The sequence below is a fragment of the Triticum aestivum genome, chromosome 3A (assembly GCF_018294505.1).
Source record: "Triticum aestivum cultivar Chinese Spring chromosome 3A, IWGSC CS RefSeq v2.1, whole genome shotgun sequence".
NCBI classification, from domain to species: Eukaryota; Viridiplantae; Streptophyta; class Magnoliopsida; order Poales; family Poaceae; genus Triticum; species Triticum aestivum.
This window is the reverse complement of record NC_057800.1, coordinates 1,796,840-1,815,179: the sequence shown is the minus strand read 5'-3', so window position 1 is coordinate 1,815,179 and position 18,340 is coordinate 1,796,840. Positions and strand designations below refer to the sequence as shown.

The 18,340-nt window shown below is 44.5% G+C and overlaps 2 protein-coding genes and 1 long non-coding RNA gene across 3 annotated transcripts; 2 read left to right on the top strand and 1 right to left on the bottom strand.

The window, feature by feature from the left end:
• The first annotated feature begins 344 nt into the window (after positions 1–344).
• Positions 345–1,462, top strand: LOC123057418 (classical arabinogalactan protein 9). The gene is made up of 2 exons (XM_044480408.1): positions 345–1,150; positions 1,251–1,462. Exons 1-2 carry the CDS (start codon positions 515–517, stop codon positions 1,332–1,334), a joined length of 720 nt encoding a protein of 239 aa, XP_044336343.1. The 5' UTR covers positions 345–514; the 3' UTR covers positions 1,335–1,462.
• Positions 1,463–9,234: 7,772 nt separating this feature from the next.
• LOC123057417 (uncharacterized) lies at positions 9,235–13,042 on the bottom strand. Its single transcript, XR_006426832.1, has 3 exons — positions 12,901–13,042; positions 12,642–12,775; positions 9,235–10,656 (listed from the first exon to the last, which is right to left on the bottom strand). It is a non-coding gene; the product is annotated as an uncharacterized lncRNA (long non-coding RNA).
• LOC123057416 (uncharacterized) lies at positions 12,003–14,725 on the top strand. The gene is made up of 7 exons (XM_044480407.1): positions 12,003–12,156; positions 12,530–12,695; positions 12,826–13,048; positions 13,594–13,745; positions 13,816–13,854; positions 13,940–14,031; positions 14,506–14,725. The coding sequence occupies exons 1-6, from the start codon at positions 12,116–12,118 to the stop codon at positions 13,988–13,990; spliced, it is 672 nt and encodes a 223-aa protein (XP_044336342.1). The 5' UTR covers positions 12,003–12,115; the 3' UTR covers positions 13,991–14,031; positions 14,506–14,725.
• Positions 14,726–18,340: the final 3,615 nt, after the last annotated feature.

Here is an 18,340-nt window from a genome sequence, read left to right as displayed (position 1 = left end):
TTAGGTCTCACTCCTTTCCAGCCTGTGCGCCGTGTATGGCAGTTGCCTGTATCCATCCTTCCTTGGCTACTCTTATATACTTTTCGTTCCATGCGCTGTGTGCGTTCTCCTCGTTAACTGATCTCTTTCCTGTTTGGTCTCGTGACGCTGTCATGTGGCTTTATTTATAAAGTCGGGCTCTGGCCTTTTCTTTAAAAAGATCAGTGTTGTGCTTGTGCGCGCGATCTGTAGCACATCACAGAGGTTCGTTGCGGCGTCCCCTTTCCCGCCATCGCGTCGCCTTCGCACCCACCCACCCGGCTCCCTTCACTCCCAAGCCACCCAGCCAGCCAGCCAGCTACGACGACCCAACCAACGCCACCGCGATCGCCGGCCGGTCACCTTCTGTATACATATACTCCCCTGCCACAGATCTGGCCAGAGCAGTCACCAGCGACACACTCTGCAGCACCGAAGCAGGGTAGCAGAGATCGCATAGCACCGGAGCGCGTCGAGCAACTAGCGGCTAGCTACAATGGCGCCGCAGCTCCGGTCATGGGGCCGCCTCCTGGCGCTCGCGGCCCTCCTCGCTGCGGCCGCGGCGCAGTCGTCGCCCGCAGCGGCGCCGGCCACGCCCACGCCAGTGGCAGTGCCGACGGCTCCCGCCCAGTCCCCTCCCGCGCCGACCACGCCCGCGCCCACGGCCACCCCGGTCACTCCCGCGCCCACCGCCACCCCGGTTGCGCCCGCGAAGCCGCCACCGGCAGTCGCGCCGGTCAAGCCGCCTCCGGTAGTCGCGCCCGTGTCCGCGCCCCCGCCCGTCGTGACGCCTCCTCCGGTGACGCCACCGCCGGTGAAGGCTCCTCCTCCCGTGACTCCGCCCCCGGTCGCGGCTCCTCCGCCAGCAACGCCTCCACCTGCGGCCGCCCCGGCCGAGGCGCCAGCAGTGCTCCCCCCAGTGGCGACGCCCCCGCCGGTGGCCGAGGTTCCCGCTGTGCTGCCTCCGGCCGAGGCTCCGTCCAAGAGCAAGAACAAGCACAAGAGAAAGAGGAGCGGCAAGAAGAAGTCGCCCGCGCCCGCGCCGGAGCCGCTCAGCCCACCGGCCCCCATCGCGCCCGAGCCCACCACCGTCGAGGACGTGTCCGGCCCCGCACCCTCCGCCAACGATCTGGTAACGCATCACTCACAAGCTAAATTCTCTTAATTTTCGTTGGAGCAGAGCGGCAACAACTGATGGCGAATGAACGATTTTGAATTTGTTCTTGGTGCAGAGCGGGAGCGGCAGGCAGTACGGGCGCTGGGGGATCGTCGTGCAGACCGCCATGGCCGCGCTTCTGCTGTCGCTGGCGTGGTGAGAGTGAAACCCAGCAGAGAGATACATCCGTCCATACATTTTCTTCGTGTATCACATCCATTACGCTTGCTTGTAATGTTAGAGATCCATCATTTGTTCGAGGCTTGTAATAAACTGTCTTTTGACATATTTTTGCATGCGTTTTGATTGTGAGTGGAAGACCGGCCGGCATTGTTTGGTTTCTTGGCACAAACGCACCAATGGGAGTTGCCTGATCTGCATTCTTCAGAAAGAAAAATGATGGTTTTCCATGGAGGCAAATTAGTTAGTATGGAACAATCAATCAGCCGCAACTTCCAATTATTGGAGTAGATATTTATTTTTAACACAGTACAATCGAAATCACTCACATACATGAGCATATGCCCACCCCTATGAACGCAACACGCACACCATGCCACTTTGAGCATCTTCGAAAGACTAAGCCAACATATCATCTTGAAATTTTACGATGTCATCACGGACGCCTACTCCTCATCACAGACGCCTCACAACCTCCTCCCACTAAACGAACATCGCAGGAAGGCTAAAATAAATCCACCAATAATGCGAGCACCAATGTCAAGTCTCGGACTTTAACCGCGATGGGCAAAGGATACCACTGTCCTCCTAACCAGACAACCACATGTTGGTTCACAACTATTGGAGTAGAGATGATAATTAGAGAATACCAGGAAACAAAAAAAATGTTAATCACTAAATCCCATGATAATTAGAGAATATCACAGTGATGCCACAAACGGCCCAAAAGCACCATGGTCCGCTAAAGGGCCAAAACTGGCACAACCCGTGAATGCTTTGAAAACACCATGGGCCTCTAAAGGACTAAAAATAGGGCTCGCTGAAACAGCTAATTGTCATGGAGCACACACAGGTCAAATGTTGAAAGGACCCATGAACCAAAAATAACCCAAATATATAACGCGTCATAAATGGTCTGCAATCAGAAGCAGCACGAGCCATTAATGAGCCAAAAGGCCTGACATGAGGAAAATGGTCGGGTCATTAATTGACTCAAAGGCGTAACGGGCTAAAAATGGCTCAGAGGCAACATGGGTCGTAATGGACCAAAAGGTGCAAAGGACTGAAAATTGATGAGACACAACACATGACGTTAAAGGACCAAAAGGCAGGAAGGGCCGAAAACGGTTCAGGTGCAACACGGGCCGTTAATGGGCCAAAAGATACTACAAGCCAGAAATGGCCTACAAACACGAGGAGCCATAAATGGGCTAAAATATGCCACGGGGCATCGCCATTTCCCACTTAGGCCTCGTTTGGTTTCAGGTCCCCCCCCCCCCCCCCCCCCCCCCCCCGGGATCCCTGCCTGTTCCCCGGGCTGGGAACCCACAAGCCAACTTAGCCCTGGGTGATCCACCCGGTCATTTGGCGGCCCACGGGATATTGGTAGCCCGACCCTTTCCACGCCTCTTCCCTGGGAGAGCCTTCCACGCCTCCAGTGGTCGGGGACGAAACCCTCGCTCTCTCGGTCTCACGAACGAGCGGCGGCGGCGGCAAGATCCAAGAGTGACGCACCACCACGCTCCGCCCTCCTCCATCCAAGGCTCCGCCCGACAACCGGAGGCGACGCACCACCGCCTACACCTGCACGACCTGCTCCTCCGGCGGGGGCAACGGCGACCGGGGTCATCATCCTCCCTCTTCCCGGATCTCTCTGCCTCGAAGCTTCACTCACCTCCGGCGAAGACGACGGCCATAGATCATTCTCCTCTTTCAAGGTTATCCCCTCCTCCTCCTCTTGCACTCACTATTTTTCTTTGCCATGGTGATTTGTTTCCTGCTACATGCACTGACGAGCATCTATACAGATCAAGGGACTCTCCTGTTTGAGGTTTGTACCCCAAGTGAGCAGCTGTACTGAAGAACATCGAATGCTTTGAAGTGCTCTATCTACCCTGACCTCACAAGTGAGCACAGCCACCTTTACCTCCCTGAGATGCTAATCTATATGCACAATGGTTTAGTATATTGTGAAGAGGGCAAATTTGTTTTTAGGTGGGTTTGTTCAAGGAGGTAGGATTGATGCAAAATGGTAGTTGAATGACACATGAGATGAACTATATCATAGAAAGCTCGGTGGTCACTATGGTTGTAGGTGGGATGGGTCTGCTGCTGTTTTGGTTTGGCGTGGGTAGCTGAACTTGTTCGGGTGGAAGAAGATGTTGCTTGCTGGGTTAAGATTGTTGATGGCAATAAGAAACTAGTTTAGTTTTTTTGGTGATGAAAAACTAGTTGAGTTGAGCGTGTTTGTTTTTTTGGTACCCATTGTGTACTAGTTGAGTGAAGGTTGCTTGTGTAGACTATATATGCAAGTCTGATGGATACTGCTTTTGTTGCTCCTGTTGGTCCCTAGTCTCTAGTTGCTCCTGTTGCGGGCAAAAATGTTCCTCTGCTCCTTGATGGATATGATGTAATGCCATTCTTTGGTTGATAAGGACTACACTTGTTTTATCGATTTGTCGTTGTGGCTAGCTGGCCGAAGTTCACATCTCTTTGACTGACTGACTACAGTCGATTTGTTGCTCTGTCGATTTGAGGTGTTACTACTACCTTGTATCGTTTGAGGTGTTACTACTGAGTCCAATCGCATACTTGTTGTAGTTCTGTTTGTTCGTTCATTTCAACCTGTGCTACCTACTGCCAAAATTTGATCGATCCTCCTGATTGATCATTGTTTTTTAGTAGGTGTTGATTTGTGAGTCTACTCTATTTTGTTATCTATATGTATATATTCATTATTTTATCGTGTTTCAAATGCAGGTGCTCTGACATTAGAAGTTGGCTTTATCCGAAGACTTTGTGTTCAATTGCTTGGTGCCTTTTGATACGTGGGTCATTGAGAAGTTTTCACTCAGAGTAAGAAAGGTATGTGACACAGTCATCCCTTTGACATGGTCACTAAGGAAGCTTAAATTATGCAAAACTACTGCTCTTGTGATGTTATTTTCTCTGCCTAGTATTGAAAGTGGTCTTATTTTAGTATATGAGAAAACTGATGCTCCAAATTATGTACGTAGATGTAACAACAGAAATGGTATTATCGTTGTATTCACTCCTGAGCTTCCTAGGCTCCTAGCTATTGGTTCTTTGCAGCCATAATAGAGATGGTATTATTATTGCTTTATTTATAATTATTATAGTTGTATTAATTTTATTTTCATTGGGTATAATAGTGATGGATTCTAGGAGAAATAAAATTATTAAGATTATCTCGCAAGAACAAGAAGAAGACGATGAACTATTTTTCCTTTTGGTTCCCGCTTTATATGCTTCCCTTTATGAGGAAAAGCATCCAGTTCACACATCATCTTTATCCGGGGCTGCAAAGGTTAAGGAAATATTAGAAGGCCATGAGAGTTGGTCTAGGGTTGAGTTTCGGATGGAACCTGAGATTTTTAAGTCTATTGTGGATTACCTTAGAAGAGAGAATCTATTGAAGGGCACGTCACGTGTTTCTGCCGAGGAGCAATTGGCGATGTTCATGTACATGATTTTGCACAATGCTAGTAATCAAGATCTACAAAAGTACTTCCAACACAGCGCATAAACAATTCATAGGAAGATAAACATGATTTTTGACTTAATTACAACTCTAGCCCAAAGATTTATAAAGATTCCAAGTTCACTCCAGCCCCATCCGAAGATTGTTTCGAACAATCGCTATTGGCCTTATTTCCAGGTGAACCACTACACACACATCTCCATATCAATGGAATTTTTGTAAACTTCTCCACATAGATTTCTAAACCTACCAACTTTGTTGTTTCTGTTTCAATGTGCAGAACTGCATTGGTGCTATAGATGGAACACATATCCCCATCACTATTGCTGAAGATAAGGCCCCCCCATTTAGGAATAGGAAAGGAGCCCTCTCACAGAATGTCATGGTTGCATGTGATTTTCATCTGAATTTCACATTTATTTCATGTGGGTGGGAAGGATCTGCATCAGATGCAGGAGTTCTTCGTTCTGCTATTAGCAAGGGGTTTCATGTGCCAGATGGAAAATTTTATCTCGTAGATGGTGGATATGCCAACACGCCTTCTTTTCTTGCACCATATCGAGGAGTTCGGTAATTTAGGAGGCGACGCTCATCTCATACGGGCTATGCCGACCATAGGGAGCTTTTCAACCATACCCATGCAATTCTTCGGAACCACATCGAAAGGAGCATTGGTGTTCTAAAAAAATGTTTCCCTATCTTGAAAGTGGGCAATGGCTACCCAATAGAGTCACAAATCAAGATTCCTGCAGCATGTGCTGTATTCCATAACATCATTAGAGCTCAAAGTGGTGATGAGGCATGGTTGGATCACCAACCACCGTTAATTCCACCAGAAACATATGTTGATGTTCCAGAGGGATATGATGTCAACCAACATCATCACAATGAGGCAAACAATGGGAACACTCTTAGAGATCAGATCGCGATGCAAATGTGGGCTGATTATAACAACTAGTCGGACATGAGTTTACTTTGTAATTTTTTTCTCACCTTTTCTTAGGTAAAGTAGTGGTAGAGAGAAATTTAACTAGTACCCCATTGTTGGTTCAATAATGTAGCAATGGCAGCGCCTAGGGCATCTTGGGACCATGCATATGAGAAAGGTCTTGTTGATATAATGCTTGACCACAACAATCCCATCTATCGAGGTCAAAATGGGTGGACTGCTGAAGGGTGGACTAGAATTGCAAATACATTCAATCGGAAATTTCCACTAGCTAATTTCAGCAAGCAACAAATCCAAGAGAAGGATAAGGATTTAAAAGAAAATTATAAGGCAGTGAGAGACTCTCAGAAACAGAGTGGCACGGGATGGGATGCATGATCATCGCCGAACCTGTAATATGGGATAAACTTATCAAGGTTAACTCTTTTCTTGATATATTTTTTGTTCACTGGCATTCATGCTCTTCAAGGCATTGTTTTATTGATCCCAACCATACAATATTGTTGCATTCAATAGGATAATGCAAGGATAAAGAAGTTCCGTTCAAAACCATTCATGCTCTTCAAGTCATTGGCTTTACTACATGAAGGTGTGTTTCCTGTATAACGTGTTTCCGTCGACCCTGTATATTAAATCCTTTTCATTCTTGCTTTAATTATATAGTATTTGGGAGATTGTTGAGATACCTGTATTTTTTCATGTGTTTCCATCGGACCCTGCTTGAGTGCTCTTTTTCTTTCTAAAAAGTTGTATGATGAAGGACCAAGTTATCTGTATATATACTTTCTTTCTGGAATGGGTGGCAGTAAATATGTGTATTTGCAATTATAGATGAATCTGATGTTTCTAAGAGAACATGCTGATATGTTTCTTTTTTGGAGCAGGATGTGTTGCTTCAGGAGACTTGAACTTTGTATCAATTCCGCAAGTGGATCTCACAAGCGATGCCATTTCTCCTATGGATTCCTCTACCAATGATTTGAACCATATCTCATCTACCAATGTTGATGATGGTATGTCCTCATCTGATCTACAAGGGCAAGGGGCATCAAGAAGAGATGAACCTGAAGCTACAACATCTACCAACTCTGAACAAAAGGGAGTGCCTGTGAAAAGAGGAAGCAAAGCCAGATCGCTGTTGTTCTTGAGGATTACATGGATTTTCGGAAGAAACAACCTGCAAAACTGGTTGACGAGTTGAAGGAATGAAAGCCAGATGACATGTTCTCAATTGGAAACTGTGTGGCTGCGCTAGAACCAATGGAAGATTTATCAGTTGCAGAAAAAGCAAAGGCATTGCGGCTTTTCAAATGCCCAATGAATCGAGAAATATTCATCAATACCAAGGACTCAAATCTTCGGCTTTATTGGTTGAAGGAGGTGATTTCTGAGATGTAGATAGCATAAGGTGTGTAACCAGCTCACCTTCTTGTTTTGCACTACATCCATTTATATTTATTTACTTTGTGGCATTATTGACTGGAGCTTTGTATAAGCTTGTTTCTCTTTGTTAATTGATGATAGATAAGCAAAGACAAAACACACTTCATTCTTTTAAAACTGACTAGAAGAGCCACACATTTGGAGAAATTTTACTGCCTTTTGTTTGGTAGTTTATGTTTACCTTTACAAGCTTGTTAGTGATACTTAATTTGGTGGCCTCCTCCAATTGGTTTCACCTCCTATTGCCTCATAACTCACCTCACAGCAATATATTGCCCTGTTCATCTGGAGACTTTTTCAAGTAACCAAATTAGGTTACTGGACAGCCTTGTGATTGCGTTCCTAAACTATATTTGTAGTCTTGATTTTTTTATGCACAGTGCACAAATCATATGTTGGTTGATACTGTCTCATTAGTTTGCTTATACTACAAAATAGTGTTGTGCGATTCTGAACTGATGCTAGCTAACTTGTTTCTTTTTGTCATTCAGCCAGCATCAAGTTGTGGTACATGATGTCGAGGAAGGAGTGGAGAAAAGACCGGAGTAGGACGTGATTGTTGCTTTGCGGCCCATCTTGTTCGAAAGTATCCCTGCGTTGGACATGGCAACTTATAACCCAGAACTTTTTATTGTGCACAAACTTGACGATGTATTAATACCTCTTGTAATGATTGCTTTTATTTCTGCACATGAAAACAGCTTAGGCCAATGCTCGATCGTCGTGAAATGCAGACTGATATCTTAAGCTTGATGAAGTGATGGATAAGTTGTAGTAATATTTTTAAAATTCTAGTTGACATGAATTATGAACCTTTGTTATGTGCCTGTGATTTTTGTCGTTTGTCAGAATTATTTCTGGAATGTGATTTTTGTTGTTTCTCGGAATTATTTGTGGAATTTTTATCTATGATTTGGTTGTTTTCCAAAATTATCTCTAGAATTTTTGTGTAAGATCTGCTATATTATATTTGTCTGTAGTATGCAAGGGACTTCCTTCCCTCCCATGCTACTATTTGGGCACCTGGACAATGGGAACATCTCCCACGTGGTGGGAGGGGTTGCATGTGCACAGGGGAATCTCCCCTAGGGGTTTATGGCCCAGGTTTTTTCCTACCCAACATCCAAACGGGGCCTTAGTGTTGCCAGATCTCCCACCGTGATTGTTTAAAGCCATTTACAAACTTTGTAGAGCCTTTCTTTTTAAAGACGGTAGGTTGATGATGATTTTCTATATATAAAGCACATAACATGGATTTATTGCTAGTAATTTGATCAAGGTGGCAATAACTTTGTGGCACTAGGTGGGGATGGCATCATTCAATAGCCAATAACTTTGTAGTAGTATAGTTTTCATTCAATAGCCGTACTCGGTGCATGTTGATTTATTGCTAGTAATTGTAAATATAAAAATCAACAATGGCCACATTAATTGAAAATATACCACATTAATTAAAGATAGAATGTACTTGCTTTGGGGTTCTATAAATAGGAAGCCCCCTCCCCAACAATATTCTAATATAGGAAAGCTTAAGTTCTAGTAAAATGGCGAAAATCTCCTTTGCTTCATCCTTTCTCCTGTTGCCCCTTCTGATATCTTGTGATGATGCTAATCCACATTAAGCTTGAACAAATAACTGCCTATCTCCTAACATGAACGACTTAACCCAAACTTTGTTTCCTAGAACGTATATGGAAGACATGAATCCATACGGTGTACCAACGAATAATTAATAACAATATCAATTGAATATATCTAGTATATTTCTTCATTCAATAGCCAACATTCAGTGCACATTGATTTATTGCTAGTTATTGTAGATACACGGACCATCAATGGGCGCATTAATTGAAAATATGTCACATTAATTAAAGATAAATTATCCTTGATTTTTTTTTGCGGGAAAGGAACTTTTCATTGATCAACTATGATGATTACATTCAGATTCAACAATGCTAGCTATCTCCCTAGGGGAATTCCGGAGCCAGCATGCCGTGCGCTGTTGCGAGCGACCCATACAAGCTAGGGTGTGGCTCGCCAAATTTGCGTGCCTGCTGATCTTAGCTAGACTAATGTTCCTTTCTTGAGCCAGAACTCTTCTGATCTCATTAACCCGGTACGCATACCTCGACCGGTCTTGATTTGGGGTTCTATAACTAGAAAGCCCGCCCCCTTCCCCAACAGTATTCTTAACAAGAAAGATTAAGTTCTAGTAAAATGACGAAAATCTCCTTTGCTTCATCCTTTCTGCTGTTGCCCCTTCTGATCATTCTACTTTCGACCATTCATAAACCTACAACATATGCCGAGTGTACTCCACCGCCTTGCCAAGGAAGTTAGTATTACACCTAGCACCCTTCTTTGTTCTTACAATTTGTGCCATGTCTCCATTGAACTTTTTATTTTGTGTTTGGCCCCAAATTTATTTTTTATTGGAGTTGAACTTCAATGGTCCAAGAAATAACTGATAATCTGCATTTCATACACAGAACAAAGTTGGCCAGAGCTCGTCGGGAAAGACCCAAACACGGCGTACAATTGTATAAGGCATGATAACCCCCAAGTGAATAACATCACATTCTTGATTTCTGATGCTCTTCGTCCCAGGGCGGACAATGGCATGTGCTGCAACCATGTGCTTTTGGTGATTGGAAATATCCCCTCTGGTGGGGATGGCATCATCAAGGTGCCACATGTTGGATAGAATCATTCTCTACTTTTTTTATTGTAATTTGATCAATAAATTATTTCATACAATTATTATATAACCAAAACAACCAAAGTATTTTCTCGAATAGAAGACTGAAAGACCATGAAAATATAATTAAGAAGGCTATTCTGATCCAATCTTATACATCGAATGAAAACCAAAGTAAGATCACGGTCATGCTAAAAGGTTAATTATTTAGTATGGGTCTGACTATAGGTAAATCGCCTTATATTTTATTTTGGTCAAGTCCATTTGGGACCATTGGATTAGCTTCAATGATCGTTATTCTTCCACCTTTCTCTAGATTTCTTCCTTCTCGAATCGTTCCTCCTCCACTGTTCACCTCCGGGTTGCCTCCCATCCCCTCCTTTGGGTGGTCTACGAACCCGAATGTAATTTTTATTACTTATGGTGTTCTTTGTACCGGCTTGGTAGATGATGAATAGATCAAAAGTTTTCATTTTTTTACTTTTGGGGATAGTGGTTATGGTCATTAAGGTGAACTAGCTAAACAAGTTGTAAGCTTGCACATCACCCTTGTAAAGACTTATATCGGCAAAAGTCCGGTTGTCATGGAAACTGGTGAGGATTTGCTATTCCCTAGTGGGTGTGGGGTATTCTTTGGGATCACGATAGTCATTGTATCCCTATCTGTCCACACCAAAGAGAATGTGGAGTCACTTGAAGATGTTTGATACCTGCATGATACAGTTCGAAGAAATTATGCACACCAAACTGAAAAAAGTACAATGATAGAAGGTTAAATTTTTTTAGCAGAAAAAAAAATTAATAGAAGGTAAACTTGCATACTGAAATACGCCCATGGATTTTTTTAATCCACATAACTTGCATGATATCAAAAGGGGTAATATGAAGGTAAAGTGAGCATCTACAACCGGACCACTCATATCCTCCCTAGACGTCTGGCCGGACAGGCCGATCATTGCCCGGAGAGGAGAGAGAAGGAAAAAAAACCACCCAACCAGACCCCTACTTTGTACTCATATGCCTGGGCTATCCGCAAATCCTCATATCCAAGACATATATGGGAAGGATATGGGGATTTCCCGGTGTGTCCGGGCAGGACGCCACGTAGGTTTTTTCCCCCTTGGACCACCTTTTATCTTTCTTTATTCTTTCTTTTATCTCCCTCACCATCTCCACCAATCACATCTATTTGAGTGGACAATTGAAGAACAAAGTATGGGGCGTGGTTGCATGCATGCACAAATGGAGTCTTCAGAAGGACATGTCCAGACACTGACCCAAGACGTTTGAGGTGTCAAATTTACCTATTGTGGTTGCAGATGCCCAAACAACTAGTCAAAATGAAAGTCCCCCACCCGCCTGCACCTGTCAAACCCTCTAACTCACCATACACGAGACGGACCGGCGGCGGCGCCGGCATGTAGCAGAGGAACCCTAGCTGTCAAACCCTCTAACTCACCTCCTCCAGCTCACTTCCTATTTGGTGTCTCCGCACCTTGCTGGCGCTCAGTCTCGGGACCGGGGCTTTGCTCCTTTCTCATACAGAGTCGACTGGCGTGACTCCTATTTTAGTTACCTGGGGATTAGCAAAACTGCATAAATTTTGGCTGAGTCAACCAATTTTTAATGATTTTGCGAAGAAACTTTTAGCCCCGGCCGTAGATTAAGTTGACGTTATTACTTGCTCATTCGTATTTGGGTCAAACTTTGACCATCTATATGATAGCAAAATATGAGGTATATGCTACAAAAAGTGTACCACTAAATTTGTACTCAAAAGTGGTTTCCCACGATATAATATTTGTGAAAGTATAGTCTATCTTTTAAAATATAATATTTTTTAGTAGTCTAATTTTGAATCTATTGAAAAGGGAAAAAATGTATCTATTAATGGGCCGGCCGTTCCAGCAGCCAGCCCATCATGTTTTTTCTCCACTCCGTTGGATTGAACGATAAGAGTCCGGACCGCTCCCCAAACGGACTTGCGAGTCGGATCGACATGCATACAAATACTAGTAGCACAGAACCGTTCCTTTTGCTTTACTCCAAACCCTAATCGTTCCCAGGCCATCCGAGCGCCTCCGTCCGGGCTACTCCAAGGTGGTGCACTTTGACGTTCCCATCGCCGTTGGGGGTGAGATTATTTCCGTCAATGGGCGTGGGGAACACATGAAGAGCGGCCATAGCCCCACCGGAGGTATCCATGGGAGGTACTCGACAGACAGTCTTTAACGTTCTGTGATTCTGTCAATGTGGATAGCACCATTGATAACATATGTATTAAATCAGCGTTCGGAAATACTTGACGCTGATTAGTAGTACTATTCGTTTTTTTTTTAAATTTCTTAAAAAAAATCAGGTCCCCAACTCACAGACATGGGAACAGTTCTGTTCTCTTCTGTTTTTTGTATTCAACAGCTTAGCAAAGATTTTGGTTTGAAATCCTTTCATTTAATTAGCCAGCCCTGTCTTTTTTCTATAATTTGTGTTGTTCTGATTACCTTTATCAATCTGTATGTATTCATCCACTTTTGAGTAGGCACAATCAGCTAATCATATAGAAATGCTCTAAATCTGAACTAGGTGTGCGGGGCTTTCTCAAGTGGATGCGATTGTAAAACGTGTTCGTTACTATCCTGATGGCACAAAGAAGCGTGGATCAAAAGTCAAAGATAAAAGGCGTGATGAGGATTACCAGTTGGCTCGAGCTTTGGTGGACATGTATAACGACCCTCATAATCTTTTTGGGGTTGGCACTTGTTCCTCCCTCCAGCCTCCCTCTGTCCTGCTAGCACGGCTGTATTGCGTCTTATACTCTTATTGCCTCACCTATTCATGTAACAAATTGCAACCACTGATCAGATCACCTCTTATTTTAGGATCTTGCATATGAGGTCAAAGATTTTCTGCATGGCAAGCCGCTCTGGGAGGATTATTATATCCATTGGACGTACTTTCATATGAATTTCACTGCAAAGACCAAAGGATCTTATGGTGTTGACACTGGCAACCTATTCTTTGCTGAAGTTGCATATACGCGAGGAGATGGTGGACGTGGATTAACGGTGAACAGTTGTTGTATACTTGAACCTTCTGATCATGGTATTCTATGAGAATCCTAACTTACATATTGTTGAAATATAAGCACTTTGTGATTGACGGTAACCTGAGCTTATCTGTTAGACAGCTTTGTGAATTTGTTTCTGTCTCTAGTATATGATGCTTATCTGTTAGACAGCTTTGTGAATTTGTTTCTGTCTCTGGTATATGATGCTTATCTGTTAGACAGCTTTGTGAATTTGTTTCTGTCTCTAGTATATGATGCTTATCTGTTAGACAGCTTTGTGAATTTGTTTCTGTCTCTGGTATATGATGCTTATCTGTTAGACAGCTTTGTGAATTTGTTTCTATCTCTAGTATATGATGCTGACTGTATCAGCCCATTTGTTTTACCCTGTTTTATCTCATCCTTTATCCTTTAGGTTTGCATTTTTGGTATTTTTAACAACTCTGTGCACTTATATCCATATGTAATGTTTGCACAGACACAACCTTTTAAATTCAATTGTGAAGCTGTAAATATGTGTTCGCGCCTGGTTAGTTATTTGGCAGTTAAATGACAATTACCCCTGTTTTTTTAAACAAAGGCCTCTGCCATGGTTGTTGTGGTGATGTGAAGCACCCCAATGATGGTAATGCATATGCTTGTGGTCGGCGGAACATCTCGTATCGTTTTCAGAATGGTGCACCTGATCTACCTCTGGACTATTTCGTGGACCGCTATTACGAGGACACAAGTGTAACTTTTTTTCCTGACAATCTAGTTTTTAGCACTTGTTGTTTTATTCATGGTTTTCACCTTTCTACAGTCTGATGAAGAGGTGGAAAGACTGAGATCTCAGTTCAAGGTATGGCATGTTCCTAATTCCTGTGCAGTATAGTACCATCTATTCGTTGGTCACTTGTGGATTATTATTCTTTGCTTGTGTGTAGGATGTTGTTAAGGAGGAACTCAAGCCATTGCCGATGCCCCTCGTGGTTTAACTGCTCGAAGCCAAACTTAGAAGGGTTCTGGCAAATAAAAGGTCCCCTCTTGTAATTTCTTGATGACTCAACATATATATAGTTTGCCACGATGAAGCTACTTTTTAATGTCAAGTTCCAAGTTTGAGCTATTTCTACACTGAGACTAAAGTAAATTTGGTTAGGGATAGACCTATTCTGGATTATGAGTTAATAGTTTTTTTTGCATCGATTTATAGTTGTTTCTGGCATGGGTATTTGGTGTCTTTTGAGTATTTATTATTTCGTCTGTGAAAACAAAAATCCATTCGTCCAAAGTAAAGGCAGTTTGATTCACACACACAAAGTCTGCATAAACTTGCCATGTTAGATTCACAGCAACTTAATTTAGCTACTTTTGTCATGAATAAATCAGAGAGCAAAGTGTACTTATTTTCTGCCAACCAATATGTTGATCTAGAGATTTAGAGTCAGTATCCACACTGTATATCTCTATATGCTCTAAGGCGTAACCCCAAGTTGTTGATTTGTTGCAGAAAATATTGTCGCCATGCGCTGCAGAAATTATCTCCTCCATGGGTTGAAGAGAAGGCGGCTTTGCACGAGGGAGCTAGCTGCAACGTTAAATTATTAGATGATGAAAGTGCAAACTTGTTGTTTTATCGCAGTGGAAAAAACTTTTTTGGTGTTTTATCATTTGTGCCACTGACCGTGTGCATATCTCTCTCTAATAATCACAGTCGTCGGTTGTGTGCTTCTCGTCCTGCTATATTTTTGTGCCGAGAAACAGCTTTCTAGCTTGCATCTGCTCTGAAAATTTAACAAACTAGCAACAGTGCTGTTCTGAGCAGGAGCTCGGATGATCTCTATAATAACAAGGCGTATAGAGCGATACATGTCCCATTTTCTTGTCCTCTAATTCCTCAGCCAGATATTTCCCTTGCCAGACTTTCCCGATAGCGGAATCGATAGATGTTACCACGGAGCGGTACCTAGCAACCTTCATTCCTGCTTTTCCGTCTTCCGCACTTTTGTTTGCTATTCCCTCCGTCCGGAAATACTTGTCCCGGGAATGGATGTATCTAGATGTATTTTAGTTCTAGGCACATCCATTTATATCCATTTCTTCGACAAGTATTTCCGGACGGAGGGAGTATGTTTTAAAATTGTACTGTTCACGAATGGTGTAGACGAGCTCGAGCTCCAAAACGCTGTGTTCGTATCCGCTCGTACATTGGTTTTCTACAATGCAGCGGAAATTGCTTATCGAGCTTGAGCTCCATAAGCCAAATTTTGAAAAATTCAAAACTCAAACCTTTAGGTTTCAAACAAGAGATTTCTATTTTCATGCCTTTGGTTTCTTAGTTGTGCTCAGTTTTGACCATAGCATCTAAGTTTCTCACTTTTCTTCTCCAACACTCGTCCCATGCGCACAAAAATCTAAATGTGTGTTGTGGATTGAGCCAACCAATGGCATGAACGAACTCAAACGAGGTGCTTAGAGAAGACAACATCACCACCACCACCCCCTCGGCCACCACCAACATTCTGAAGAGAGGCTTCCAAGATCTCTCCAGGAGTGAGCTACCAATACTTTCTTGCGGTTTCATCCATTGTATTTGGATTCATGAACAAGATAGCATGTTCTTTGTCCTCTTTGACATCACGAATCCTCTCCTCCTCAAGTGCAAGCCTACGCTTCTCCGACTTTAACTTCCTCTCTTCGGTTGCCAACTTGGCTTTCCATTTCTCATCCTCCAACACCTTGAGCTCATTCCACCTCGCCATCTTCTCTTCTTTGCGTTCGGATGCCAACACCTTCTTGGTCTCGATCATGGCCACAAGTTCTTCTCTTTCAGTGCCATCGAATGCATTTCTCTTCTTTTTTTTCTTTCTATTGAAATCTTGTTTCCTTCTGATCTATTGTCGGCATCTTCGTCAACCTTGTTGTCCTCCTCAACGGATATGCTCAACCTTGATCTCTTTGGAGTGGTCTATGCGGTTCTTTGGATCCACTTATCGTTCTTGCATAGCACTTTATGTGAAGGGCTTGTGGACGAACTTGGGGTTCCTATGCTTGAAAAGTTCTTGGATGTAGGGGCCATACTCCGTCACTTGCACACCGCTCGGTGGTGCATGATTCACTTGGTTGATGCAACTGGACCATCGGTTGCATTGGTCATGAATGGTGCTTCAACGAGGCCCAAGAGAACCTTACGTACAACTTGATTGCACGTCCACAGAGTTGTTGTAGTGATCCGTAATTCTGTCCCAAAACATAGTCTTGGCTTGATCCGTTCCAATCGTTGAATCCATGGAGATGTTGATGCAAGCGTCACAAAGAGCAACATCTTCTTTTAGATTGTAGTTGGCGGTGCGTGACCTTCATGACCGCGTGCTTGCTTCAACATCCTCTTCATCGCCCACCTCCTCATCGGCAACCACCTCCTTGGCTTCCTCCTCTTCCTCACGTCCGCCTCTTCGGTCACATCCTCTTGCTCCATGTCTTGGGCGCATCCGAATGATGTCAAATGGAATCGTAGTTGAGCTCATCAAGTCCCATCATGGCCGAGGACTCCAAAGACACCAATCACCGTGGCCGAGGATATTTTTTACTTTGTAGGCATTTCATCGAGCACTTGGCGTCCGCGACCCTTGTTGCCGCCTGCGGACGCCGCCCGCGCCGTAGCAGTGGTCGCAGGGAGAGCCAGAGTAGCTGCACGAGACACCGGTCTTGGACGAGGTGTCGTTGTGGACTTCTTCAACTTCTTCGCGGCTGCCTCTGCGAGGGCCGTCGCCGTCGGCTTTCGAGCTCGTTTGGCTCCGCTAGGAGCGGCGGTCGCCACCCAGGAGGACATTGCCGCGGTTGGAGGAGGATCTTGAACCCGGTGGGTATTTCATCCCCAAACTCTTCTTTGGCGCGGGCAACGGCACGCGGGTGGTTTCCGGCGGCGAAAAACCGGCGGCGGTGGCTGGCGGGGCGAGGGAAGGGTCCGGGCTATCCATTTCGGCCGGAGGGACGGTCATTGGTGGTGGCGGCGGCGGGAGATAAAGTGTCGAGAGGGTGGGAGAAATAGAGGCCGCCACTTTTACTCGACCGCGGCGGGATGAAGGATATTTAGGGAGATCTGGATGGATTTTCGGCATGGGAGGATAAATTTTCCTCCACTATTCGGTATAGGTGTTCGGTTAGGTGCGCCGTAAGGGAGGGTTTATATCCTCCCTTGCGGCCGGATAGGGGGGGCGGTTAGAAATGCACTAACATATACTCCCTCCGTCCCAAAATAAGTGTCTCAACTCTGTACTAGCTCTAGTACAAATTTGTACTAAGTTCAAGACACTTATTTTGAGACGGAGGGAGTACTTCCTTGTTCTAGATACATCCTTTCCGGACAGAAGCACACAGAAGAAGCGGCGCCGGAGAGTGGCAACGTGCGCTGGCCGGCGAGTGGCGGCTCCTCCATGCCAGCACCGGCGTCTGGGCCTTGCTCCCGACCTGGGATCTGCCAGTCCGATGCAACTCCAGCTCCCAATTTAATCACGACGATGGATGCCAAGAAGAAGCTCTACGCGGACGCACGCTGAGGTTGTGCTTGTCTGCGGCTCGAGGATGAGGTGGTGCGCGTGGTCGTGGTCGCTCGTTGTGGCGCCGGCCGGCATTCAATCCGCGGCTGACTTGTTGGGGATGAACCAGCGGCGACGGGAATTACAAGGTGCGTCGAACCTCATGGTCGCCCGGTCTGGGTGGGTGGCACCATTGCTGCTCGATCCTGGTGCATGGAGGAAAACATAGACAGCAGGGAAGGTAGAGCAGGTGTGTCCGGCTAGCTAGCTCTGATGGCCAAGTGTTTCACCGTGCCGAATCAAACAGTGTGAGTTGGACTTGGATCGTCCGCCTCCGATCCTCATGGGCTAGCTTCGTGTCTGTCCACTCCATGCATGCATGTCCGATCCTCATGAACATACCCCGGCACCACCGATCAGCTGAAAATTACGATCCACCTGCACTGCACTGCATGTTTAAGCTTAAGATGAATCACGCCTACTGACCATGGCTCCTGGTCCTCAAACTATTTCGAAAGTGTCACGTAGGTCCTTGAATTATTTCGGAGGTGTCACATATATACACATTTATTACACTTGAAGGATTTTTGAGGACCTAGATGAGTAGATGACACATATACACACTTACTACACTTAAGGATTTTTGAGGACCTAAATGATACTTTTTTCATAGTTTGAGGACCTACATGACCTCACCTTCGTAATAGTTTTACTCTTGATCTTGTCTATAGTACAGTCTCATTTGTTTCTAATCACAATGGATTTATGTTTTCTTTGGCTTTCCCATTCGCTTCGTCTATCTTAATT